The sequence below is a fragment of the Serinus canaria genome, chromosome 2 (assembly GCF_022539315.1).
Source record: "Serinus canaria isolate serCan28SL12 chromosome 2, serCan2020, whole genome shotgun sequence".
Classification (NCBI taxonomy): domain Eukaryota; kingdom Metazoa; phylum Chordata; class Aves; order Passeriformes; family Fringillidae; genus Serinus; species Serinus canaria.
Genome location: NC_066315.1, coordinates 138,263,216 through 138,290,757, shown reverse-complemented (window position 1 = coordinate 138,290,757; position 27,542 = coordinate 138,263,216). Strand labels below are relative to the sequence as shown.

Below are 27,542 nucleotides of genomic sequence, written 5' to 3'. Positions count from 1 at the left end.
ATAACTAGAATGATTTCTTGAAACAAGAGTCATTACAGAAAGCTTTGGTACAAAATAAATATTTTATTATTAAAAAAAAGGAAAATAAATTTGAGTGTAGTAAGTCCTCAGAGGAGAGAAATAAAATGTTATTTTATGAAATTCACATTTGTCATAATACATAAATAGTAGGACTAGAAACAGTAAATAAATATTTTTTCCATCCCTCTTTCCATCCACTGAGAAATTGTTGAAAATAGGGTGAAGGGAAAGTATAGCTTGGACTAGAAAGAAAAGAAACAATAATATTCTATTTTCCCTGAAGATTTTATTATACATTTTCCTACTCCTGGAATTATACTGGAAAATAGAAAGGCCATGACCTTAGTGAAATTAGTTGTAGAATTCTACTCATTTTGAGGTTTTCACTCCAATGTCAGGCATCAGTGAGCCAGCTGTCAGCTGGTCTCCTTCCGTAGTCCATGAAGGCAAAAAAAAAGATATCTTTTCAATGTCTTTGATTGCTGCCCTAGAGCAACTCAGAGCAGATTAAATGCAAGAAGTATGCTGCTTTGCTGAAGTCCTAGAGATGAAAGAGTCCTGGAAGTGGCTATAAGCATCTCAGGGTACCAGTGCTGTGGGTGTAACACTGGGTACCATCAACACTCATTATTGAAGGTGTACTTAGCCTACCAGCTGTTAACAGCAAAAACTGTTAAGTGACTTGTTTTTGGGGCAGTCCTTCACTGGCAGTAGCAAAGGAAAGCTACATCTGTTCAGAGGAATTGGGATGAACAAGGTGACCAGCATATTTTGTGCTTGTTTCATCAACAGATACTCAGTACACATTGCTGTATGGGCCCATCCTTAGAACTCTGAGTGATGTTCCCTGAAATGCTCTGCTATGAATCCTTGGAGATATGAAAATAAACTGCTTTAATTTTTCTCAATCTGAGTAATTTAACTTTTCTTCTTTAGGAAAATCACACTTCTACACCAGAAATGTTCAGGATTTTATCACTGGAGTTTCCTTATATCAATTTCACAGGTTTGTTGTGTTTTAATTAACTAAAGGCTTTTAATTAATTAAAGGCTTTTTCAGGAACAGGCTGAAATTAGCCCAAAGATTGAGGTAGTAACTCTCCATATTAAAGTAAAACAAATCTAAATGTGTATAACCAAACTGAGAGCAGACGAAAAGCTGTATCAATTGAGCTGAGGTAAAAATAGCCACTGAATTGGTATTTGTATATGGTCTAAAAGAGACTAAAACTGGATCAGATCTTTGTCTCCTTTTGTCCAAAGGAAACATTTGTGGTTCCTTCCAAAAGATAATTGCTGTTGTTCTGGTACTTATAAAGATGTCTAACAAGGACTTGAATACCATAGCACTTCTCTTTGTGGAGGTTGCAGTGCTCATAACAATGCAATTGCCTTTTCACAAAATGGGTTAAAGACACAGAAAAGGTTAAAGAAAGGTTATGGAGGCATTTTGGCACTGGTTTACTGAGTGCAGACTGTAGTTTAAAGTGCTGGGGAAACAGTATAGGCAAAAGGAGTTACTCAAGTTGCTCTTGACCTCATACACCATAGTGCATACATTCCCTTTCCAAAGGAAGGGATGGACCATCCACAAGAGGAGTCCCAGCAGGGAGCTGCATTTATGTCTCTTCAAAAATATCAGAAATAAAACTCCTGTCTTTGTAGTGGGAAAAAACCCACAAACTTAAGAGTAGTGAATGACCTTCATGTACAAAGGGTGGTGGGTTCATATCCCAAATGAGCTTTTTATCTTGCCTGCAAAGTGGAAGCTGCTGATAGAGCTGCTTCTGCCTGGTGCCTGTGCTTTGTTTGTATGATCCAATAAAAGTAAAACTTAAGGAATGACATCAAAATCTGGGTAACATCAAGAGAAAACAGAAAGATAGAGGAGAAGCAATGCAGCAGTGATGAGATGATGCACAAGTATAAATAACTTTGGCTGTGGATGGAATAGAGAAACTGTCAAAATGAAGCAGGTGAACAATTTTACTTCAATCCAAAAATTGTTTAAATTTGTCCAGAGATTATTGCTGCATTGCTCAGTAGTTGATGCATCTCTTGCAAAGCAAGGTGCCTGTAATTTGCAAGATGATCCTGAGAAATACTTGATAGTTTGCATTATATTAGAGAAGCATTGCAGAAACCAGCCTGATTTTTGGGGTGGAGGGGGGAAGCAGGAAGAGATGTGGGGTGAAAGTGGTTTTAAAAAACCCCTTTTTCCATCTCTCCTGGATTCTGATCTACTCTTTAATCACTTCTCAGCTGCTTTGAGGAGTCCTGGTCATGTCCTGTCTAGGTTCTGGCATTTCCTAGCACAGAAGGTGTTACATTAGAAGATATGGACCTTTTGTACCAGGTCCACAAAACTGGTCAGAAGGATGGAGTACTTCTCCTCTGAGGAAAGGCTGAGAGAGAGGAATTTTAACCTAAAAGAGATAGATTCAAACTAGAAATAAGGAAGAAATTTTGTTTAATTTCTCTTTGTTTAATTGAGGATAGTGAGAAACTGGAACAAGTTGTCCAGGGAAGAGGAGATCCCCATCCCTGGAAACATTCAATGTCAGTTTACAGGACTCTGATCGACCTGAAGCACTGGAAGATGTCCCTGCTCACTTTGAGAGGGGTTGGACCAGATGACCCTTAAAGGTCCCCTCCAACCCAAACTATTCCATGATTTCATAATAAGGAATCACATTGTGCAAGGGCAGGGAGTGTTGTATGTATGCACAAACATAGTCTTGTTCCATGCTTGGAATGCATAAGGCAGGCAGGAATGTATTGATAACAATAGCAATGACTACAGAGAAATTAATCATTGGTGCAGTTAATGGAGAAAGACACCAAAGAGCCCAGGTGAGGACCTGAGATATCTAAAGCTTAACTGAATCAGCACCAGGGCTTCATAATTTCAAGGATAACTTAAAAGTTACTAGAAACCTACCAGCTGTTGATGCTTGCCCATAGTTATCTTTACCTTAAGATTCACTGGCTAAAATGAGGAGTCTTAACCTTCAACTGAATTCCACCCTGTGTCTCAGGAATTGCCAAACCAGAGTTTGGTAGCTCCTTTAAAGGAGTAGAACACTAGGCCAATATATGTTAAGAATCAGCTTTCTGCCTTTTTTTTCTCAAGGAAGAGTTTTTTCCTACCATGTGGTTATAGAACAGTTGTGGCATAAGTGCAACTCTGCTGTCACTGACAGACACACACTGGGCTAAACTGGGTCTCACATCTGAAGTAGCTAAATTTCTCCACAATTGTACTTATGACCTATTGACACAATCCTGCTACATACATGATTTAACATACATGGGACTGCCACCCTCAGGCTCTTATTTCTTGAGGGTATTGCCACAGAGTACCTAACATAAACATGGTCACAGGCTGATTCTGTGAGGCTGAAGTGTTGCATGACCCAATGAAATACTTTGTTAGTTGTTCAGACCAAAATGTAAACTCTGAATCATGTAATTATTCCTCACCACCACCACCACTATATTTCAGGGATGATGCAACCTTAGTTACATCATCCTATCTCCCAGGCTAATTTACTTTGAAAAAACTCCTTTCTAATATGTACCCCACAAATTATTCATCCTTCCCTGTAGCAAGGCACTGCATGACTTTTAAGGCAGTGATTAGGATGAGGTACAGGAACACAAGAAATCATCTTTTGTTTTTAGGAGTCTGCAGACCTTTTTTTCTTCCCATTGCTTTTAGCTGTTACAGGCTGGTAGTTTAAGAAAGACAACTTTAGGAAAAAAATATTTTGAATCACATAAAGTTTATTTACTTAGTAAAATTATATTACAGTATGTACAGTTTCTATTTACATATACATCTTTCTAAGAAATGAAGCACCAAATGATACAGTTAGTATTTTAGAGGAATTTACAGATATATTATTTTTGCATCCAAACAGTTATATCTATAGACACAAGTAGATTAGAATCAAATTCTTATCCAACTCACTTCAGTTGGTTTTGGATTAAACTGCTAGTGAAGTTACCAAAGAGAAATTTAATTGCTGTCAACTATCAACCTGCTGTGCTTCAGGATAAGAGATCTTACCCTATGTCATTTCCAGGGCTACGTGCAATCTTAATCCTCAGAGTTAGAGGTATTGACAGAAGGTATTTTATAAGCCTTGAGAATGTAACGCTTGCATCAGTAAGATTTTTACTGTCATCAAAAACCAGAGTTTCATTAAAAAGAAAAAAGAACACTGCTGGAGTGTTTATGTGTGGTATGGAAAGTGAAATTAAGAGCCTGGAAGCTTATGTGATGCAGTATCATGTATTCCTCAAGGGATAAATTTACTCTCAAGAAGCCCAGTCTTACACCCACTGAAACTTGCTGCATGATTCCCTTTACTCAAGGGGAAAGTCTAGCTGTTGGCTTTGCAATCTTTATGCCACTATCAAGATAAAAAGAGAGCTCTGTCCAAGGTACAAAATTTCCTTCAAGTGAATAAAAGACATTTGGAGGGGGCAAATGGAAAATGAGGTATTTAATAAACTATGGGGGGGAAAAAAAGCACCGAGTTTGAAAGAACGTTCAGAAAAATATTTTAGAAGTTTCATATATGCAATTGTTACATTCACCTGATTGTGGGTCAAGTTTTGTATGAACTGCTTATACTTTCTGCACTATCTAATTGATGCTTCTCATAATTTTGCTTCACTAGACGTGGGGTCTAAGGGCTGGAAGAAAACCACGTTACCCTGAGGACAGTTGCTGTGGCAGACACAGGTGTTGATGAGCATCATTGGCTTTTTGAGGCCGTTGCCCTGGGGGCAGCGGAAGTGGACGTGGATGGTTCTGGTGCTGTGCGGGGTGCAGCAGCGCCCGTCGGTGCAGAGCCCGCAGAAGCGCGGCCGGTACGCCTGCACGCTTGTGCAGTTCTGGTACTCGTAGCGAACGGCTCTCACCGCCTTCCTCGTGCGGACACATCTCTTCCCTTTCTGAGAGAAAGATGGGGACAGCAGATATATCATTGCATAGGACAGACAGCATTTAGCAACTGACATGCAGAGATACTGAAAATTTAAATTTGTTGTCTTTATTCATTCAACAGCAAGATGACTCTAAAACTGCTTCAGTGGTGCCATTGTTAGGTCGGACGTGACAAACACATGGGATTAGGGTTTAAGAACAAAATAATTTTTTATTCTGCGTGTTTTCTAACTTATATATTTTTAACAAAGCCTGATTTTAAGTCATTAACTACATCACAATAACTTATTATATTCATTGGTGCAAAGCAATTAGTGTCAATAAATTTGGCAAAAGTTTTACAGAAATTTAAAAAGGCACGTATACACATCTACTTATGCAAGTAGCCTAGCTCACAAAAATTCCCATGTATCTTTTCTAATCTTCTGGCCTTGTCTTCTTCCTTGCTATAGATACACTCGAAAATCATCAATCGTTATTTCTTCTATTTACTCAGCTGTCAAGCCCCTCCATACAGTAGTTACCTACAGGTGACACCTACAAGATCTGTTCTTTGACACCAGCATGATACTGGATAATGAAAGACAAATAATTAAAATCCACTCTTGTCATCCAAGAAAAGCCCAGTCTACATTCATTAAAAAACTACACTCTACTGAAAAACTTCTCAGGCTAGTGTAGTTCCATCAGAGAAACAGCAAGTCAAATGAGGAAGTTACAGGACTAGGTTCAGGGGGAAAAAAGGGGGCAAAATGAAGTGCAAAAGTCATCACCCATTCCTGTGACTCAAGGCACAACCAGCTCTAGACATGATATTTTTAACAAATGATTGACTAACTTGTCCTTGGAAGTCTTCAACAACAGAGACTCCACACCTACCCCAGACAACCCCAAGAGTTCACTATTCTTACTGCCTAGTACATTTTCACTCATGTCTTAATTTTATGCAGTCTAAACTCTCCATTTCTTGTTATATCCTCCATGCACTCAAAACAGGCTGCAATATCTAAATACAGCTATGAGAACAAATCTCTCTCTTTCCTTGCATTCAGAAGTCCAGTTCTATCTGGTTTTCCCTAGATAAACATGTTTTCTAGACTTCTGATCATTCTTGTTAATCTCCTCAACTCCTCCCACGTTTCATCTCCTTTATAAAACATGGATTTAAAACTGCAGAGACTGTTCAGCAAAGGCCTTAGAAATGCTTTCCAACACTCAGAACATAGCATAAATTGATGGGCCTCTTACCTAGCTACGTTACTCTCCCTGATAGAAACACTTGCATAATGTGTAGAAGTATAAAAGTCTTCTCTCAATTTTTTACATCAGAAATGTCAGTATTGGGTTTGCTTTGCGAAAAAACCCAACATCATAAGGATTAAAATAAGGTTTAATTTATCAAGCAGAAATTTCACACATTTCTCTGCTGTTCCAGATGCTCAACAGACTAGAAATCTGATACATCCATTCAGTATCACTGAGGCAACTCTGATGTACAGGGTACAGGTAGTACAATTGCATTTGTGGGAGAAGTTAGACTGTGAGTTGTCAAGCTGCAGATGCAATACATGCGATCTGTTTGGGGTGACTTTAATTATCATAGAAGCATAGACCAGTTTGGGTTGAAAAGGACCTTTCAAGGTCTTTCCATCCAATCCCCCTGCAATAAGCAGGGACATCTTCCACTAGAGCAACAGTGCTCTCAACAACTAGAGCAGATTGTTGAGAGCACTGTCCAGTCTGGCCTTGAACATTTTTGGGAATGCAGCACTGACCACCTCCCTGGGCAACCTGTTCCAGTGTCTCACCACCCTCATGGTATAAAATTTCTTCTTTATATCTAGTCTGAATCTACTGTTTGAGTTTAAAACCATTAGTCCTTGTCCTACCATAACAGGCCCTACTAGAAGTCTGTTCCCACCCTTCTCATAGGCCCCCTTTAAGTACTGCAAGGGGCAGTAGGGTCTCCCCAAAGCCTCCTCTCCTCCAAATTAAACAACTCCAACTCTCTCAGCTTTTCTCTTACCACATGGGTAAAGTCCTTGGTGGTCCTCCTCTGGATTAACTCCAGTAAGTCCATGTCTTTCCTGAGGGCCCCAGGGCTGGACACAGTGCTCTGGGGGGTATCACCAGAGTGGAGCAGAGGGGCAGAATCACCTCCCTTGACCCACTGGAGGTGCAGCACAAAGCTGCTGAGCAAACACAGCAAGGCTAATGCTTTACCAAAACCACTCAGCTTGCTGCACTTGTGCTAAAATGTGTATTTATGTACACTGCATCTGGACCATTGCAGACCCTAGTACTGCAACCTTGGAATTAGAGCTGAAGAGCTGCCTTGCCTCACTCTCTGCAGCATACCTTATCAGATGACTCTTCAATTTCACAGGGCCTTATCATGCAAAGCCGTGTCTGCTTCACCATCTCACACTGTTGATTCCTGTTGGTAACACGGGTGGAAAAGCCCATTCCACAGCTCGTGGAACAAGCACTCCATTCTGTTGTCTGCTCAATACAATTGGCACTTGAATCTGACACAATCCCAAGCGTGGCCTCTTGCCTGTAGGCTGGAGACAAAACCCCACAGAACTTTGTTACAAGAAAAACTCACATGAAACCTCACTATCTAATTGACTTCTGTCATGTCTGGGAAAGAACATGTGAGACAAAACAAGGTTCAAAATCCATGCTTTTGACAGGATTTAGGAATTTTAAAAGCTATGTTTTTAGGAAACCTGAGTAGCAACTTCCTACATCTTAAAAAAAAAAACCCAAACCAGAAAGAAGCATATCAGTGTAATCAGCAAAACATTTAGATTCTGTTCACTCAAGTCCACAGCTGGAAGAATTACTGCCAACTTTTAAACCAGTTTAGAACCCTAACAGATTTTTATTCTTCATTCTTTCTAATAGAAATATGTCACAAATCTGTTCTAAAGCTATGTCATAAAAATATTTATATTCAGTATGACTTGAGAGAGGCTGAATTTTTTTATCTAAACTAATAAACAGCATGGAATGAAAGTCCTTTCACTCCTGAGAGTCATAAAGTCACCCCATCTTGTCAATTATTGACAGCCTGCAGCCATGGTGTTGGTGAGGAGGCAGCAGGGAAAGGAGCTATCACAGGTGCTTAAAGCCATGGTCACTTCTGACCACCATCCTGCCCTCCTGGCACTATGCAAGTATTGCTGAACAGTTTGGTTCACTGATTAGCGCAGGAGAAAACAGAAGGAGACAACAAAACTGAGACACAGCTCTTGCTGTAAGCTCCTCTACAACCTTTCTGCTTTTTGAATGGCAAAGATCCAAAAGAGGTGGCCTCCCAATAGGGATGGCCATTGCTGAAAGAATGCAGACAATTCATTTGTAGGCATCTTATGGATTAGCTTGTCACCATCAGACAAATCAAAGGAAAGGAAAGGTAATAGAAAAGTGTCAAACTTTTTGTTTATACCTTATGTGCTTTACAATTAGCACTTCATAGCACACTGAAAAGCTACTCAACCTTTTCTTCCTCAATCCTTTCTCACTTGTTTTTAAAATGGATTAGCTGAGTTTTGGCATAACTAACTGCCCAAGATCACAAAGAGCAGTGACTGGAAGAGAATGCAGTGCCCTCCACTCTCAGAAGAAAGTTATGAAAATTCATGTTGAACTAAGAGTATAATTCAAAGGGGATGGAGACATAATTCAGTACAAAAAAATGAAAACAGGGAAAAACTGGAAAAGGGGAAAATATTATCTAGCTTTTTTTAAAAGCCTGAGTTCTGCACTTTGGAATGGGTTGGGTTTTCACCGTATTTATAACCACTGCCTCTGCAAGTACTCTAATGTTTTTAATGCCATCAATAAACATGAGCACTCTATCACAGACAGGCTGGAATTCACAGGCATTTTAGCTACCATGCTGACCACTTGTAAGAGCTGCAGAAATCAGTGGGGATAAAGTATCTTGTAGACTAAACTGTCATAGTCTACATGTTATAAGTTGTTACAATATAAGTTGCAACATATTCTTGCAGAGCAACTAGCAAGACTGCAGGCTTTTTTAGTTTTTTGGGTTTTTTTTTCCTTGGTATGGGAATGTTTGGAGGATTAGGACCTTGTCCTTGTTTTCTTTTGGTCACAGAACTAATGTGTACCAGATAAACAGAAATGTAAAAATTGGCAACTACATTAATTAACTTTTAAAACTGCCATGCATATTCATCCTCTGAATCTTTCTTTTACCAGATGAGCTCTACCTTTATTCATATTCACTGATATACTGGTCACTCTGTGTCAGAAAAACCCCACCATGTGCCTTAGATCTGGCAATCCTGTGGATATTTTCACAATGATATCACCTCCTGCTCACAATTGCTATAATAACTAATTTTAGTTTCCTCACCAGCCATAGCAAAACCTCCCAAAATCACTTCATCATCAGGGTCGCAGACCCACTTCTCACAGCACTCTCCAGGAACTTCGACTTTTCTGGGGAAGGGGCAGTCGGGGCCGGGGAGCAGCAGGTCCAGGTTGCAGCGGGGCAGGCAGCCGATCTGGCCGTCGCGGCAGGTGCACTGGTACTTGCAGCTGGGCTGGAACGTCTCCCCATTGCGATAAATCATCCCATCAAACACGCAGTTGTCCCCCTCCAGCACTAGTGGGAAAAGCGGAGGCATTTCGCAGAGCCAGAGGGCGCTCGGTCAGTCCCCGGCCCTCCCAGCCCCTCGACGGCCGCACGGGCACCTCCCGCAACATCGGGGCAGCGCCGGAGGTGCAGAGGATCGACCCCTTCGCCGGAGGACGGGCGGGAGAACCGCGGGGCAGCGACACCCGCGGCGGGCCCGGCCCGGGGAGGGTCTCCCCGCCGCACGCGGGGACGTCCCGGCGCCTCCACCTACCCATGCAGATGCCGGCGGCAGCGCTGTCCGCGGGGCCGCGGTCGCAGTAGAGGCCGCTGCTCTCGTCGCAGGGCAGCACCGCGGAGCAGCGCTCGCCGCGCTGCCGGGCGCACACCAGGCAGCAGGAGCAGCCGTCCAGCACGGCGGGCACGCCCGGGGCGCAGCGCGGCGGCTCGGCCGGGCAGCGTCCGCCGCACGAACGGGGACACGCCGGCTCCCGGCCGCTCACCTGCGGGGACAGAGCGGCCCCGGGGGCCGGGTCACGGGGCCGGACCGGCCGCCGGTTCCCTCCGGCCGCCGGCCCCTCCGGGAGCCCCGCACTTGCCTCGCATGGCCGGAGCAGCAGCAGCAGCAGAAGGAGGGCGGGCAGGTCCTGCCCGCCGCCCGTCGCCATGGTCCCGGCCGCCGCCTGCCAGCCTCCCGCTCGGCTCTGCCGGCAGAGCCATCGCAGCCGCTTTTATAGAGGCTGTCGGGGTCCCCCCTCTGCCACCACCCCCTCACGCCGGGCACCGCGGGCCGGAGGCGGGGAGCTGGAGCGGGGGAGCTGGAGCCCGGCCGGGCCCTCCGCTCCCCCCGCTCGCTCCGCCACCTGCCCCGGCGGCGCCGAGCAGCTGCCCTGCCCTGCTCGGCGCCGGGCGCGACCCCTCTGCCGGGGGCGGTGCACGGAGCGGGGAGAGGAGCCCCGGGGACAGAGCCGGCCCGTGCCCGGGGGTAGGGCTGGCCCAGTGCTACCCCGAGGGGGCTGCCGCCCTCAGCCGGTTCCTGCTGGCCCCTTCCCCTCCCGTGTGCCCTCAGCGTCCATCACCGGGCCGCACGCCGGGGGCTCGGCGCTGCCTCGCAGCTCACGGCTGCTCCGCGGTCTCTGGCACCGCCAGCCTGGCTGGGCAGTGCTTGGCGCTGGGGACCAGCCGCCCCAAAGCCGAACGCCTCTCGGGGCCATACTGCTCCTGGCCCCAGCGTTGAAGTGGCACTGAACTCTTCAGTTTCTGAGCTTGGTGGCACTGAACTCTTCAGTTTCAAGTCGCGGGCACTGTTCTTTACTAGAGAGGTGCAGGTGTATCAGCTGATGGGAAACAGATGTTGCATAGGGAGTCCTCCCTGCTCTGTGCAACTCAGTGCGTGTGAGTGGTCACAGACTATTCAGTGCCTACATGGTGTGTGCAACCGCAGGGGATACAGAGCCAACAGGCCTGGCCTCAGGAATGCTTTGTAGAAGTAACTCCAGTGCTCTGTGCTGTTATTTTAGCATGTGCAGGACAGATTTAAGGCCAAGTGTAAGGGAGACTAAATCTGTTAACGGGTTTTACTCATCAGGAATTGCCTTCTGCCTAAGGCAGGCCTTCTTGGGTCCTGCTAGGATACAGAAATTCTTTATCCTTAGTTGTCAGAGACAGATAATATACACTGAATTCTTGTTATGGCTTGTTAAAGAGAAAATATTTGAAAAGTAAACAAAACTTGTCGACACACTAGTGAAAACAAGATGTCTTTTAAGTTTAAGACATGACACAAGTAATACTCATGAATTTACAAGGCTACTGTAGCTCTATACCAAAGCAAAACACAACACCAGAAATGGCAAGACAGAAGTTTTGGTTTGTATGAAAGTGACCATTGCTTTCTTGATGCTGAGGGGCAACAGTGGGGTTTCTAGAAAAGCCTGGCATTCTGGGGAAAGCAGATTTCACTGGTGCAAGAACATGTAATCCCTGGATGTGTACTGGCCCTTCATTTTCTCAGGCACAAACAGCTTGACCAGCCAAGGGGAAAATTGGATTGTTCAAACATTATTAGCAGCTTGGGTATGAGTTTGAGGTTAAGTCATCCACTGCCTAACAGTGGATGACTTAAATAACCCCATTTTGCCTTCCTTGTCTCATTTTCCCCCCCTTGATTCTTTTCTTCAACTCTGACTTAGGCAGTCAGTGCAGCCACTTTTCACAGCACCTTGCTTGTGAACAGAATAACCAGTGCTCTTGGCCAAGCATGAAGATTTGCTGAAAAGAATCAAGGCTGTTTCTGTAGTTTTCCCAGAAGCAAGCCTGTGAACCAGAGGGCACATACAAGACTTGTTTTTGCCCATTTTGCTGTTTGTGAATCTGCAGAGGTTTTCAGTGCCTGTAATCATTACAGTCACTGAAAGTTTCCTTAGCTTTCCATGAAATTACTTCACACCACTCCTAAATATCTTCTGTTGTCTAAAAAAAATGTTTCACCACATAAAACTGCAGAAAAACTCAAAGAAATGAAAAAAATATTGGCCAGCATACTGAATTTGGAAAAAAACTCCTCTAAGCCTCCTCTTTTACATGTGTTTAATAGATCTATTAAACCTGTATTTGTTTATGAACACTCTATTTGTTTATGAAATACCAGTTATGAAAACGAGATTATACTACATTTTAATACAATAGGACCAAATATATTTTCCTGGATATTTCACTCCTTCCATGGATAATTTGGAGTCCATTGAACTACCAGTTCTCAGATGCTGGTTTATTTTTTAACTGTGGATATTTTTCTTTTACTTGTCTTACAACTTTTTTAAGTGTGCCATACAGTTCTTATCATATGAAAGTAGCCTTTGTTACTTCTCATCGAGCAAAATAATGATCAGTGGAGGGGTTTCATGCTGGCTCAGCTGGCAATGAATAGCATTTATTCATGATACAAAATTAGTAAGTTCAAATAAATATTTTAGTTTCTCTGTGTTTGCTTTTTTAAAAGAGATGTACTTAAGTGAGTTAATATTTGGGTTGCCACCTTGGCTGTAGCTGTTGCAAAGAGTAATCCCTCCTAAGATGTAAAGAAATTAGCCTCTGTTCTTTGCTCTGTGGGGAAACACAGTTGGAGAACACTGTTGAGAGGTGTAAGTTCAGGAACAGGGCCCAGCAGCAGAATCTCAGGATTAAGAATATACTTGAAGGTTTTTCTGCACTGGCAAAATGCTGGAAAAAACATTTTGTATCTAAAAGACTGGAAATAGAGTTACAAATAAAACTGGTTCAAATATTAGAGGGTTTCTGGTGGATGATCCTATAACTATCCATAGGTGTCAGGATGTATATCAAGCATTACAGAAATTCAAGCATTCATAGTGCTATTCCTCTTTTTAAAGGCAGCTGCCTGTGAAAGTCACTGCTTCTCAACGTGTAGATCCACAAAATTATCTTCCATTCTTCATGTATGGCAAGCAGTACTATTTTTGGAGTAAAATTGTCCTAAACTTCATATTCTTTTCTTTCTCCTTCTGTTCTACCATGTTTTACTGATCCAAATATAAGGTAGATAATTCAGCACTTGTCCTGCACTGCTTCATAAACAATGCCTTCTCTTGCAGTCTACCTCATAAGTGGCAGTATTTTTCTAGAAAATATTGCAGGTTTTGATTTTCAGCTATCCCTTTCTAGTCACAGCTGACAGCTGCAAATTCCTAACATCTGTTGACATTATTATTATTGCACCCGAGCTACATGTGGAACTGTCCTTATCATTGTGATAGTAACAAGTTTTATCACAGTGTGGGTGTGACTAAATTCTTTATTCCGCAGCACCCCCATCATGGTGGGGGTGTGGTTTTGGCAGGGGAAGCCAAGGATAAGAATGGGAAGTTCTGCCCCTGGGCTGGCCCTCCAGCGGGAAGGTGTCGGGACCAGCCCCTGTCCCAGCCCTCTCCCTGCTCGCTGCCGGGGCTGCGCTGCCGCTCCTGGTGCTGAAGGACAGCAGCGGCGGGCCCGGGACACGGCTCCGGGAAAGCAGAGCCGAGCCACTGGTGATCCTGTGTGCTGTGACAGGGACAGCAAAGGTGCTGCTGGCACCGGGACCAATACGGGCATGGATTTTCCTACTGAATAAACCAGGCCGGTGAATTTTCCCCTTAGGGCATGCACCGGACCCAGTGTCTTCCCTCTTCAAAAGACATCCTGCTGCACCTGAGACAGATAATCCAGGAAAGCAACTGGTTTATTCAGTGATTGCTTCTGCTAACCCCGACGTTATTTAAAGTAGGATTAAGTTCTAATTATTTGTAATGTCCTTATCAGAATTATTTCCACTGACTTAGTCATGGTTGTGCTTTTGAGATGAGATTAAAAATGTATTATTCTTTTGCCAATGGAAGAATTCTACTAGTTTTTATTTTTTACAGTATTTTTTGTGGTGGTCTACAATTCCACTGAAGTTATGCTATGATACTGTGAGTTTTGCAATAATAAGAGTTGTGCAAATGACAGCGACTTTTTAATTTTTTGAGATATGCCTTCTGTGTCATACAGAAAAGAAAGAACATCTTTAGCAAATAAGGAATTTGGGGGAAAATGTTGAAAGTAAAATACTCTAGAGCGTTCTTTTTAAGTATCTTTCATAGAATTGAAGAAAATTTTGGAATGAAATAGCATTGCACTAAAAATCAAAACATTATTTTGAAAATTTCAGAGTTACTTATGTGGTGACGGGGAGTTGCATCACTGAGTCAGACAGTTTTTTGTGCTCAAAAGAAATTCACAAGTTCCAGTTTCTTCTAAAATGCATATTCCACCAAAAGTTCCAAAAATATTCTTTTCCTCCACACCTATTTCAGTTATAAAGCCTGCTGGGAATACTTATAGCAGAGTCAGCAGGTGAAGTTCTTACACATGGCTTTGTTATGGCTCTGTTGTTCTGGGGAACATAGGAGGAGATGTAGACATTTTAAAAAAGCTATGATTATTTGCTCATTTATAATTGCTCCTAATGTCAAAATGCTATGGTGCATGGCAAGAAATTCCCCCCTTTTTAGTAAGAAGGTGGCAGGTGCTGTTATTTTGTGCAGGCTGAGATTTTTAGAAGAAAGACAAGAAGCAGAAACATGGTATCTGTCCTGTTAGAGACAGTACAAATAGTGTAACAGTAGGGTGGGAATGGCTCATGTCCCCCGTGGTTAGAGCTGTCCTTTAGAGCAGATACTCTGCACACACTAACTAGCTTTTGATTTTTATGCTCCTGGAATTCTCTGTCCCCTTATGGCCATAAACCATTCTTATTTGGGTAAGAGTGGTATGACTGAACAGCGTTCTTGAAGTCTCTTAAGGGCTATGCTACAGCCCTCCAAAATTGTGGTTTTATACAAGGAACCTGAGGGTAGGTTCTGCTTTGGTATGAAGGCCTGCTCCTGTCCAGCGTGGCAGTAGGTGTTTATTTTCAGGAACGGGTACCCCCCTGTAGTGACAATTCCTACTCTGTTGGGAACCAAAAGGATGACATTTGTGCCAGGAAAAGGTCAGTAATGTTTGTTTGCAAAATAAATGAAATAGTCTTTTTTGTTTATTTATTTTGATTTTAAAATTTATTAACCTGAAATATATAATTATGTTTTGATCTGAAATTACCAGATTAACATTACTGAGTATCTAAGATAGGCCCACTTTACCAGGTGAGATCATGATGGATAAAGAGAATCAGGGAAGTTTTCCTTTCTTTATTCACTGAGTGAAACCAATTGCAGAGGGCCAACAAAGTTCTTGAGGAATGTGTCACCTAATTTCTCCTTAGAGAGCTTCAGTAAGAGATACATGTGGAACATGTTGGGTTTTCTGGATGAAACAGCTGTTAAAGAGTTCTCTCATGGATTGCTTTTGAGACTAAGACTTATCTGTGTGAGCACAGGCAGGAAAAAAAATGCTGACAGACTGAAGAACCTAATGGTACTAAAATGTGTGTTCTGCAATCAGAAAATGAGTTCAGCTGAGTGGGATTTCCCTTTCCTCCCTTCACTAAAGAATAGCCATTTTTTAGAGCATGTGTGACATAAAGAGATATAGCTGATGAGATCCTAATTCAGCTAATTGAGAGTTCCAAACCTTTTCAAGTAAGTATTGTTACCAAATTTAAGGCTGTTCTTTGTGCCTATTTCTCATTGGTCTCTGCCAAATGCTGAATAATCTGACCGTAAGTACTGAGAACATATTTTATAGTTTTCATTTCATTTTCCAGTATGCTTTAGTCATGTTTTCTTTGGTCATAACTGAGTAAGAAAGAACTTGTCCTAGGAATGAGCAGCTCCAGAGGCTTTTGAACTAGGAGAGCTCTGAATTAGAAACTCCAACCTTCTGAGAACACAAGGTGAGGGAAACAAATGAGATACAAATAAACCTGACCCTCTTAGACTGAGCAGTTTTAATAGTATCTGTTGTTCCTTTGCACTGTGGGTATAAAGGCAGTCTCAGAAGTAATTCCTATCATTTCAGTTAAGGTTAAAACTAGCTTCTGCTCATAGAGCAAGTGAGTAGTCAGAAAAGACAGAGATTTGAAAGAGCAATACATTCCCTGCAGAGGTGGAGGGATCCCTGCACACTGCAAGGGATCTGGAGAGTGTCTGACAGCCCCCCTGTCTCAGACTGAGAAGGGCAGGGACACGGAGTTCACACACAGAGGGTTGCATCAGGGACATACCTGGCAGAAGGTGTTCCTTCTTTTAGCTGGAATAATTTTGAAGATATACATTTCAGTTCAGATATATGATTTTGAGGATCTATCATTTTTCTCAGTCAGTAACACATTTGCATTTTCTCCATCATCTGTTCTGAGTTCCTGCATTGCTGTGAGTAACTCATTTTGGGCTGGCAAGCTAGATGCCCTTCTAGGGAACTGTTCCCTTCCATAGTTCCTGGACCAGTTGTCTGATTTTCCCAAAATCTCCTTGATGTTTTTGCAACTTCGGGCTTAAAACTACTCATAGGGAAATACTGCAATATTGGCCCTGTGATAGCCAAGCCTTTATTGCTGGCACTCCAGAGAGGTTTTTTCTCCCTCAGACAGCCATGTGATACCAGCACAGCATAACATCTAACTGCACACACTGAGTCTTGCCAAAGGAAACACTGAATTGGGCTTCACCCACAGGAGCCACAGAGTCCGAGCACTTTATCAGCCATCCAGCAAAGAAATCGAAGACATGAGAGATGGAGGGAATGATTGGTCATTTAATCTCTTTTCTGTTTTTGCTGCTCTAGTTGCCAGGGAGATACTGTATTAAAAGGAGTGGTCCACATATTAGCTTCACTTCATCGTGAAAACAGCATTTAAAAATAGAGTTTAAAAATGCTTGTGAACTGAAAATATTTTTGTGTCATTCTTTAGCCAAGCTCAAATAATTTAATACTTTCAATATTCCTTGTCAATTATCTTTAGGCCTTTTTCTGTGTTTCTCTGAATTCTATCCAGGTTTTCTTACTGATATCCATCCCTATAGGAGGAAAAGTCTATTTAGATCAGCATACTGTTTTTTCTAAATCAGATTCAGGGCCATGCTCATGGAGAGTGCTTTAACACAGTTCAAGCCCTCTTCCCATGTTTCTGTTCTGGTCCTTCTAAAAGGCTTGCAGGGCAGACTCCCTCTGTTTTCTCTTTTGTGGAAATGGGACATGAATTTAAATTCTACTAGCTTTTTTCCCCCCCTCTCATACTTTTTCCTTGATAACATATGATACATGTACTTCTAAGTTGAAAATATACTCAGTGCAGTCGTTCACTGAAGTTAGCATGGTGGTTGCTTGCTCTGTGAAAGTTACCAAGAATGGAAAGAAGGTAGAGAAATCTGTGGGTAAAATCTGAGATGAGTTTTTAGCCTTCTTTCAAAGAAGAGATTTAGGAGGGATGCAGGTTGTCGTGGAATAAAAGTGGTCCTGCCCCATTGGGAAGGGAAGCTGGCAGGACTCAACCTGACAGTGTGTACCATACACCACTGCAGCTTGTTCAGCAGTGCAGAGGAGGGGGAGCAGATGCAAAGAGGGTGGTGTGGCTACCAGGGAAAAAATTCAACCCAGCTGCTTGTTTTAGTAGTTCAGTTGTAGAGGTGGTGTGACACGAAACTCCAGGGCAATGTTTCTAACCTCAAATTGCTGCTTCTGACAAAGCTGGAGAGAACACTGGAGGAATTTACCAAGGTGAAAGGACTGGAGAGGTGGTAGCCCCCTGACCTTGTGCATAATGTTGGGTCTGTGAAATTCAATTACTTCTTCTAGCCTTGAAAGAAACTGATACCCAACAGACTGACAATCACACTTGGAACAACACAACCCCAACATTTTTGCAGAGGAACATGCACTAAGATTCTTCTTAATTTAGGCATCATCCCACTTGTTTAATGAGTTATTTAGCACAAAGCTATAAATTAAAGCAAATAGTAGCAAATATGAATGTTAAGTTTTCTAGATTATTAGTTGATATAGACATTGTAATGTGCAGGAAGTGTGATCAGCCATTATCTTCTGAGTCCACACCGCTGAGGAAGTAGATTGAAAAGTATTCCTGATTGTGTAGTAAATTTCTTCATTGCTGACATTAACATTACCTCCTGCTTCTGGAGCACCCTGCATTAGTATTCATATACATCTGTACTCATGGGTATTTGCAATATAATTATATCCTTCTGCCACATTGTGGAGGTGTCTTGACTAGTCCTGCAAAATACAAAAATCTAAAACCTCTGAGGTGATGTGTGAACAATGCTTCAAAACCTGCAGAACAGGGGATTGACTGTGAATTTCAGTGACTGGCTGTTTAGTGCCTAGATTGTCATGAAATCTAATATGAAAGCCAAGGAAAGGAGGAAATCTCCAAATAAATATTGACAGGACAGTAATTTGATGTCTTCATACATCTCTAATGGGCAGGATTGGGTTGAAGATCTTTGATCCATGACAGCTACTGTACTGGACATCCTGTGGCAGTTTTGTTGGAAGAAATTAGGAATTCTAAAGTGTAGCTGGGGATCATAAAATCTAAAAGTGGAAAATCATACCCTCTATATCAAATCAGATTGTCAGGGACTGCTTTTCTTACCACTGCACTGCCACAATGAAATAGCAATTCATTACTCAGTCCATAGGGGTGCAGCCATCCACCTGAGTGTAGATTTCTTTTAGAGAGATGTGGAACTTCAGATCCACTAATGGATGATGGGAAGCAACTGCAGCTCCTGTGCTGTAGCACCAGCCTGCTAGGAAGGAAGGAAGGAAGTGGCGGAAGGAAGGAAGTGGCAGAAGGAAGGAAGTGGCGGAAGTGGCGGAAGGAAGGAAGTGGCGGAAGGAAGTGGCGGAAGGAAGGAAGGAAGGAAGGAAGGAAGGAAGGAAGGAAGGAAGGAAGGAAGGAAGGAAGGAAGGAAGGAAGGAAGGAAGGAAGGAAGGAAGGAAGGAAGGAAGGAAGGAAGGAAGCTAGAGCTAGCTCCTGGTGAGGAAGTTTTGATCATCAAATGGCCATTCACTGGTTTTTTTAATGAAAGGGAAAGCATTTTCTTTCAGGCTTCTTTCCCTCTGTTCCACAGTCTTATAAAAAAAGGGTGGCTAGTAAAGCAAAGCAGAGCTGTGCTCTCTCTGTTTCTTGTTGCCTGATTGCTCTGCTCCTGAGCTCTGCAGTGGCTCACACAGGTGTTAACAGGGCTGGCAGAGACTCATTGGTGTGTCCTGCCTGCTGACACCCATTCATCCTTCACTACCAGCGCCAGGCAATTAGAAATGGCTGTAAAGTTCTTTTAGTTCATAAAAATTTCCAGAAATATTTCCTTCAGTGTAGTTTTTCAGTTGAAATGTGGTGCAGACGGAGGGTAGGTATGTGAAATCCATGGCTACAGAGTATGTTTTAAAGTCTCCAGGCCACAAGTTTGTTCCTCTTGCCAAGAAGAGAGGAAAAATTTATAAACTGGAAAAAGAAATGAAAGGAGGTCAGGAACAAACCAGAAAAAAAAAAAAAAAAAAAAGAAAATCTAGAGAAATACAAGCAGAAAAAGAGACATGTACTATATTAATAATGTAACTTTTTATTTAGTTGCTATGGAATTCTAACATTATCTCCAGAAACAGCAATGATAAAACTGAAGGGTAATGCAGGAATCTTAATAAGTTCAATAAAGCTGATTTTAAACCTTAGTCCTTGGCAGAAGTAATTCAGTGATATGGTATATTTCAAAATTATTAACTAATAATTATATTTTTTGTAAAAGATACAAATATTGTAGCTTCCTAGAATACTTTGTGGTAGGCACAATACAATACAGAAAAAGATACAATCCCTGATCCTGATCTTTTTGACTTAAATAAAATTAAGAAACTTATTTCATCATATTAGTGGAAGATGAAACCAGAAGTTCATCATGCTAAACACTTTTGTCAAGGCATTTTTTAAACTCTTCTGTTCATCACTCTGGGTTTCACAGCATAAGATTAAAAAATGTGTTTCCTTCATCATCCAAATACTGTTCATCCAATCATTGTCTCAGCAATATCACCTTCTTATAAACAAATGTGAGTTTTTTGTTGAGTAGATGATCTATTTTCTTTTCCTCTTTTTGACAAAATATCCCCTCTTCCCTGCATAATATGTTTTCCTGCTTTTCTACTCTGATTCACTTTCTGTGAATTAAAATGTTTTCATTTGAGTAATTTAATTACATCTCCTGTTTGCATAATTCAGGACATTTGACATATATGTAAGAGTGACAGTTTAAAATGCAAAATCTAACTAAACCTACAAAACCTTTCTTGTGAACAGAAGAAACTGGTAGTATTATAAGACAATTATTTTTCTTTAAAACATCCAAACTGGTCAAAAATGGTCAACTAAACTCTAAAGCATTTACTGCAGAGGCAGCACTAATTCCAGTAAATAAGTGGAAAGATGCTAGGTTGTTTAAAAATTGGTAGCCTCAATTGCGTAAATTTTACATTTAAAAACTAATAAGCAAATTAATAACTAGAATGTATCCTTTAGCAAATAAGGATTCTATTGATAATTAAATTGATAACTTGTAAAAAGGCCTAATGGAGCAACAATTGGTAAGGAAAATGTGTAATGTTTTTTATGCTCTTAATGCTTGAGACAAAAATATACACATTAACTTTTTATGTATGATTAGCAAATGTAAATCAAAAGTAAATTTTGGTTGTTTGGTGGTCAATCTTAGTTGATAATAATAATTACAAGGAAATAGATTATTTTATGTTCATCATCCATGGAACAAGACATCACGCTATCACAGCCACTGTTACAATAAATGGTGCTGTGAGCAGCAGTGGCAGAGCAGGGATCAGAGGAGCAGGAGGCAGCTGACAGCTGAGGTTGAGCAGCAGAGGAACCTCTGTGCTGCTTTGATACAGTGATTTTTCAGGAATATTCCAGTTATAACTTAAAATTAAGGAAGGTGGAGAAGCTAATCTCATGGGTTCTCTGCATACTCTTTTTATTAAAATCTTTGGAAACAAGGTGTCAAAACATTTATGAACATGTTAAATATGGATGGAGAAACATACCATCAATCAGTAAGGAGTCTGTCTAGCAGAAGGAATGGAAAACAGCTTCCCTGAGAGGTTAAGAAGGTATGTGAGTGTTCAACTGTGTATTTTCATAGTGAGCAAGCTCAATGCCATTTCATCCAGATATTTCTGTACTGTGGTCTGGGTGAAAAGTTGACAAGGTTCACAGGCTTCAAAGATCCACAGCTTAACTGAGCAACCCACTAGCAGGAGTGTTAATCTGCTATAACACCTCTTGATCAACTTAGTGAGATTTTTCTTACGGTCAGGTTTTGCCAGTTATAGCCCTTCTTGGTTCATCTTGGTCTGTAGTACCTAGAAAGGAAGCTTTGAATATGTCAAAGAAACAATTAGAGGAGATAAAACTGTCAGGGAAGAAAGCAGTGCAGGCAAAGCCTGAAATGCCTGTCTAGATTCCAACAGTTCACTCTACTGGAAAGATGCTTTTTGTTTAGTAAACACACCACGTTTCATCACTGCAACAAGACAAACTAACCCTTGGAGACAAAGAGAAGACACTGGAGAATATGCACTTCTAGTCCTAAAACATACACTCAATAATATAAGGTTTGTGTATGAGGTTCATTTAATTTATTGAATAAAAGCCCTCCCTACATTGAGAAAAGTGTCACAATTCTACTTCAAAATGTACTCGTATCTCTTGTACTCTAGATAATTTCTCTGCATTTAAATGTCATATAAAAAATCCCACATCATATTTTGCTTATCTTTGTTATAATATGATGAAAGATGAGGCCCAGAGTAGTAAATTTGGGCTAGGTTTGAGGGCAGAAACATTGGTGACCTGTCTGCATCTCCCCATATCTAGAAGAATGGGTTAAGTCACCAATGTTGTGTGGAATTGTTTACACATACACAATGATCCAGAACAAGATCCACCTGAGCATTTCCATTGCCCCAGAGGGGAGAGTGCCCTGGCAGCCCAGCTGCCTAGGAATCCTAGGAACAAGAGAAATGATTTCCCATAAGTATTCTTTTGTGGAAGGGATTTTTAAATTACAATGTTGTGCACTTTGATCATTGGCTTGGTTCTATTCTCTCAGCTCAGTTTTGATTCTGCATTGAGCAGAGCCCAAAACCATTGTGGTTTGGGTTTTTTTCTCCAAGCAGAAATATGCTTTTTTCTCACACAAAGTATGTGATGGCTTGAATATTTGGTAGCTTTTTAAAATGTCAATACTTGATTTCATACAAGAGAAAAATTTTCTGTGAAATTAAAGAACCTGCATTTCAAGCAGCATGACCTTGATGAAGCTGTTATAGTAGGGTTGGAAATAGATGATTTTAAGATTTCTTCCAACCCAAACCATTATGTGATTCCACAATATTATTTTATGACTTAAAATTGAATTAGCTTTAAAGTATACCATTTTATAACAGCTGCTAATTTTTAACAGTTCCAATAGCAAAACCATGATTAACATTGTTTCAGTAATATGCAGTGATTGGGAAAAATATTTTATTTTTAATAATATTAATTTCTGATTTTTCCCCTTATTATTTCCAAAATCAAGAACAGTCTGCTTTAAAGACCAGTAGTTTTAAGCTGCTCAGGTTGCCAGGTTCTCAAGCAGAATTTTTCACAACCTATTTTGTTCTTTGTTCTTTTTAGATTTTAACTTTGCCCAAGCTGACATTTTTCTCAGAGTACTCCTACTCAAGTAATTTGGGGGGGGGGAGGGTGGAATGGACGAAGTATTTTTATATCTTACTGTGAATGGTTTGGTTATCCAAACCTCATTTTAAGTTTCATAGTAACCGGAAAATTTTAGATATGGAAATCTTCTATAGCTGTCCCTAGGATTTAATGCTTCTCCCAGTGAAGTCAGTACTGATCCTGTTCCCAGCTTCAGTGTGAGTGCCTCAGCCAATACCTCCAGAATTACCTTAACATCCTGATCACCCACGTTAACAAGGAGATCTCTGCACCTGGGGGAGAGAAAAGCCTTTTTGAAAACAAAAGAATGAAATGCTGGAGCCTTGAGGAAGACAAAGGAGGAAAGTAAAGAGCTTTCCCTTAAATAAGGGAGGACAAAAAGAAGGGCAGTGAGGGGAATTAACCTAGTTCATCAGTTGTTTTACTCGTGGGTGCAGTTGGGAAATCCTTTCTTAGAGTCAGCATGAAAACTAACTCCAGCTCAGGGCTCCATCAAGCATATCCTTGGCTGACTTGCTTCCATGTGAGCCAAACCACTGAAGTGTAGATGAGGGAAAGAGATGGAGATGCCAAATATTGGGATGCAGCTGTCTGAGTTTTCCATATAAAAGTCAGCAAAATAGAGACCTACATATTTTGCAAAACTCAATCCATTTTCCGTAGGAAGGTCAGAAATTAATACAAAAACATCCCAAAACATTTATAAATAATGACTGGATTGGGCTTTGATGCTCATTCTTACCTGACAGATGGCAAGTCCAGTTCATCTATTCATCTGGGGAAAATCAGCCTCTCCTCCCAGCAACCATGGAGAGTTCATAGTCTGTAGCTATATTTCTTAATGAAATAATTTAAGGCAATTAGGACTATAAGTCTCTTCATTTGTTTTGTGCTTCTCAAAATTTGGTACTTTTGTAATTATTTGATTAACTTCAGGACATCTCTTCATGTTTTCTTTTCTCTTTCCTTTTCTTCTCTCTTTCTTAACTAACATTTCCTACATTTCATATTTCATTCAAAAATAATGCATTCTCAAATTCTTTAACTTTCTGCATTTTCTGCTTCGTAGCAGTCCTGTCTCCACACCCACTCTGAGTCTTATCCAGTACCCAGTGATGTTAATAGAGAAAAACTCCATCAAAATCAGCAGATTTGGGGCAGGCTTGTTCTCTAGGGTATTAAATAACAGCAGGTAGGAGGCAAGTGTAGACAACTATTAGACCAAGGAGAAAATCCTGACTTTGCCAGACTTCTTTTTAAGCAAATCACTTAAAAACTTGGCATTCTGAGGTCCTACAATTCTCATACTAACGATGATACTCACCAAAATAAAGCAATTAGGATCTTACAGATAAAAAGGTATAAAACTTGTGGACAATATTATTCCTCCTGAGGACAGTCCCACAACATGGTGCAGGAAACTGGAAATTGGCTGCTCCCCACTGCTTTTCAGATTAGTCATTATGCAATTCTTAGTGCAAGTTGGTGGCTTCTAAAGGTGTCTGGTGTCAGTGAAGGAAAGGGAGCAAGGGGTGAAGCTGGCAGATGTCCCAGGGTAATATAAAAAAGCAAATTAAGCAAAACATGGAGACAGTGGTTGCTTGTGGAGAAGTGACTGAGTAACTTCAGGTAGGAAATCAAGAAGTTACTCTTTCCCTGTGGAGGGGATGGTGGTAAGAGGTGTGTGACACCATAGTTTACAGGGCTGCACAGACCTGTGCCTTTCCAAGGTAGCTCTGGAACTTCAAGGATTTGGGCTCTGGATCATTTCAATCTGCTGGGACTTCCATATTAACCTAGCACCAGTTCCATGTTTTCCCTAGCAGAATGAGCTCAATTAAATGAGAAAGCCCTTCACAGACCTCTGTGTGTCCAACTGCTCTGAGCAAGGGATCTTTCTATTGTGACATTGTCAGAAGGTGGCAAAAGAACAAAAAAACCAAGACTTTGACAAGAAATGTCAAAATCCATTTTCTGCTTGTGATGACATTGAAGTCCAGGTATACATTGCAATGCTCTTCCAACAGGAGGTCTGGTCAGGGGAAAAATAGGTAAAGTAACTCTCAGCAGGACAGTAAAATTCCTTTTTTCTTTTCCTTTTTTTTATTCTGAATGATTTCTTTCTGTAAGAATGCAAAGTAAAGCCAAAAGTCTCCAAGGTATCTTTTCAACAGACTTGCAATCTGTAATGATTGTTCCAATTGCCAAAATGTTTTAAAGGCCTCTGAAAGTCAAACACTGAAGAAATAAAACTGTTTCTCATGCCTGAAGAACTAGATTATACAATTTTAATGGAAATCTTTAAAATAGGACCATAGCAAAGGTCTGACATTTTAGTACATAATGTGGAGTGCATTGATAACCAGACTAGACATTCCCTCTAACAGAGTTCCTTTTAACTCTATAAAAAAGAGTTAAAAGGAACTTTAACTCTTTGTTGTTAACTCTGGATATCTTATGATATCCAGAGTTAACAACTGTTTCAAAAAATAGGTTCTTATGACAGAAAGGATTTAAGTATTTGCTTAAACATTGAATTAAATAAAATAAATGAATTAATTTAATAGGAGATGTCATTCTGGTTTTGATTCCAATCAAAAAGGGAGGAGCTGGTTATGAATGTGAAGGAGAAAGGTAACAAGTGTGGCAAGGAGCTGGTGCCTTCCCTGTGCTTAGGAAAAATGGAGGCTTCCTGAGAGCAGGAATCAGTAAACTCAGGATTTGTAGGTAAGATTTCATAAATATGTAATCCAAAGTAAAGGGACTTAAGGACATAAAAGAGGTCTTGAAATAAAATACTCCAAAGAAGCCAGCATAATCAGCCCAAGAATGGTGAAAGGATAAGAAGTTTAAAGGAGTTCTGGTCACATGTTTAGCTTTACACTGGCATTTAACTCTAGAAGGAAGCACATAGAAAATCAGAACTTGGATTGGCTGTAAATTAATTGTAAATCAATAGCACTAGCACTTGGCTAGGGACAGCAGAGTAACTAGCTCTTCTAAGTTAATATTATTAATGTTCTAATATTCTTTTATTATGAATTATTAATGCTTTTATTAACTTATTGGTATGTATACACTAATAGGAAGCCCAATGTAATTTCCAATTGGCTATTCTTTGAGGAGGAGAGCCAGCAAAAGATGTTACCCAGAAGATACAAGTGTTTTCTGCATCCACAATAATTTAAAAGTAACTAGCTGGCAACCAATCCAATACTAGGTAAGGTCTCAGTCTAGAACAAAAGTAAAATAAGTTAGAGAAGCCTTAGGTGAGCTGGGTGTTTTAAATCATTTGAACTTGACAGAAGTCATCCATCAGTGCCTAAAGAACTTGATGAAGAAAGCTCAGAAAAAAATAAGGTACACTCTGAGAATTTGTAGAGCTCAAGTTTAATACTGGGTGTATGAAAACAGAAAATACAGCACTTACCTTGGAAAGTAAAGAGCTGGGAAATTCTAGTTAAGCTGAAGTGTTCTAGACCAAAGCAATAATTAAAGAAACCATCTGCAGGCATTGGAAGATAACACGAGTATGAGCAATGTGTTTTTCCAAGGAAGGTTCATATCAAGCTCATCAAATTTCCTTGTGCAATGAAAAACTCATTCTAGATGAGTGAAGCAAAAGATAACACAGGTTAACTTTGAGACAATTTGAATTGGATTCATGACAAGCAAGCTAAGAAGATGTAATCTTGCTGAAACTGTTATACCCACATATAGAACAGCACTGGATGCCAAGGAGAAGGTATCAATATGTTGAGTGAAATCTTTGATACCAGAATAAATTGCAGTGATAAAGCAGAGAACCATAGTATTAAGCTTGACATAGATAACCAGCTAGAAGAGACTTCAGGAAAAAAAAAGGCTCCAGGTAAAGATTCAAAGAAATTGTGAAAGATTGGAGAAATCATCCAAGTGATTGTTCAAAATTATACTGTAAACAGTACCAGGAACAACAAATTGTCTGAATCTAGGATAGGAAAAACTGGCTCGAGGTCTGATGTTAAAAAAAAAAAGAAAAAAAAGAATAGAGATTCAAAAAGAGCATGACCCAAAAGTGCCACAGTATTGGGAGAAGGCAACCTCAACTGAGATGTACAAATAAGAGTGTGGCCTCCAAGATACAATAATCCAGGTACTCTGCTAACAAGGGCCAGACAGTGTCTGGTGCTGGCTTTGTGTCTGGTCTGGCCTTTGAAGCAATGTATGGGTAACTGGAAGAAGTTTACAGGAGCAAGGATTTATCAGAGGGCTACAAAAAAAAGATGCATGGGGATAGGAAAACTTATTTGGGATTCATTAACTGGAGACAGAAAAGGCTGAGCATGGAGACAGGTTAACAGCCTTCCAAGTACCTAAGAGTTCCATACATAAATATAAGTAGTTCCAAAGTGTAAGGTAGAATCTGTAGGGAATAGGGCAAGAAATGATTAACCTAAATCAGCCTGAAAGGTTCTGGCTTAACATTGATAGAAACTTTTTAACAGGAATGATTGTGAAGTATTTGGGCAGATTGCCTGAGTAAGCTGTGAAACTGCAGGCAGTGGTGGTGTTTAGAAACAAGTCATAACAGGTATTTTTCTCCTCTTTTCATTCATGTGTCCAGACAGACCCTGCCTTCCAGCTTGATCATATTTTTTAAGTTGTAACCACAGAAAGAAATTCTCTGCAATAAATTCTGTAATGGTTGTGGCTGTGCAGAAATACAAGAGAAA

The 27,542-nt window shown here is 40.8% G+C and overlaps 1 protein-coding gene and 1 long non-coding RNA gene across 2 annotated transcripts; both read right to left on the bottom strand.

Annotated features, from left to right (window-relative positions):
* Positions 1 to 3,787: 3,787 nt before the first annotated feature.
* CCN3 (cellular communication network factor 3) lies at positions 3,788 to 10,258 on the bottom strand. Its single transcript, XM_030239734.2, has 5 exons — positions 10,190 to 10,258; positions 9,865 to 10,093; positions 9,369 to 9,620; positions 7,337 to 7,542; positions 3,788 to 4,986 (listed from the first exon to the last, which is right to left on the bottom strand). The coding sequence occupies exons 1-5, from the start codon at positions 10,256 to 10,258 to the stop codon at positions 4,690 to 4,692; spliced, it is 1,053 nt and encodes a 350-aa protein (XP_030095594.2). The 3' UTR covers positions 3,788 to 4,689.
* Positions 10,259 to 19,753: 9,495 nt separating this feature from the next.
* LOC115484957 (uncharacterized) lies at positions 19,754 to 26,365 on the bottom strand. Its single transcript, XR_003945676.2, has 4 exons — positions 26,258 to 26,365; positions 23,570 to 23,664; positions 23,057 to 23,099; positions 19,754 to 21,476 (listed from the first exon to the last, which is right to left on the bottom strand). It is a non-coding gene; the product is annotated as an uncharacterized LOC115484957 (long non-coding RNA).
* Between the last annotated feature and the right edge of the window lie 1,177 nt (positions 26,366 to 27,542).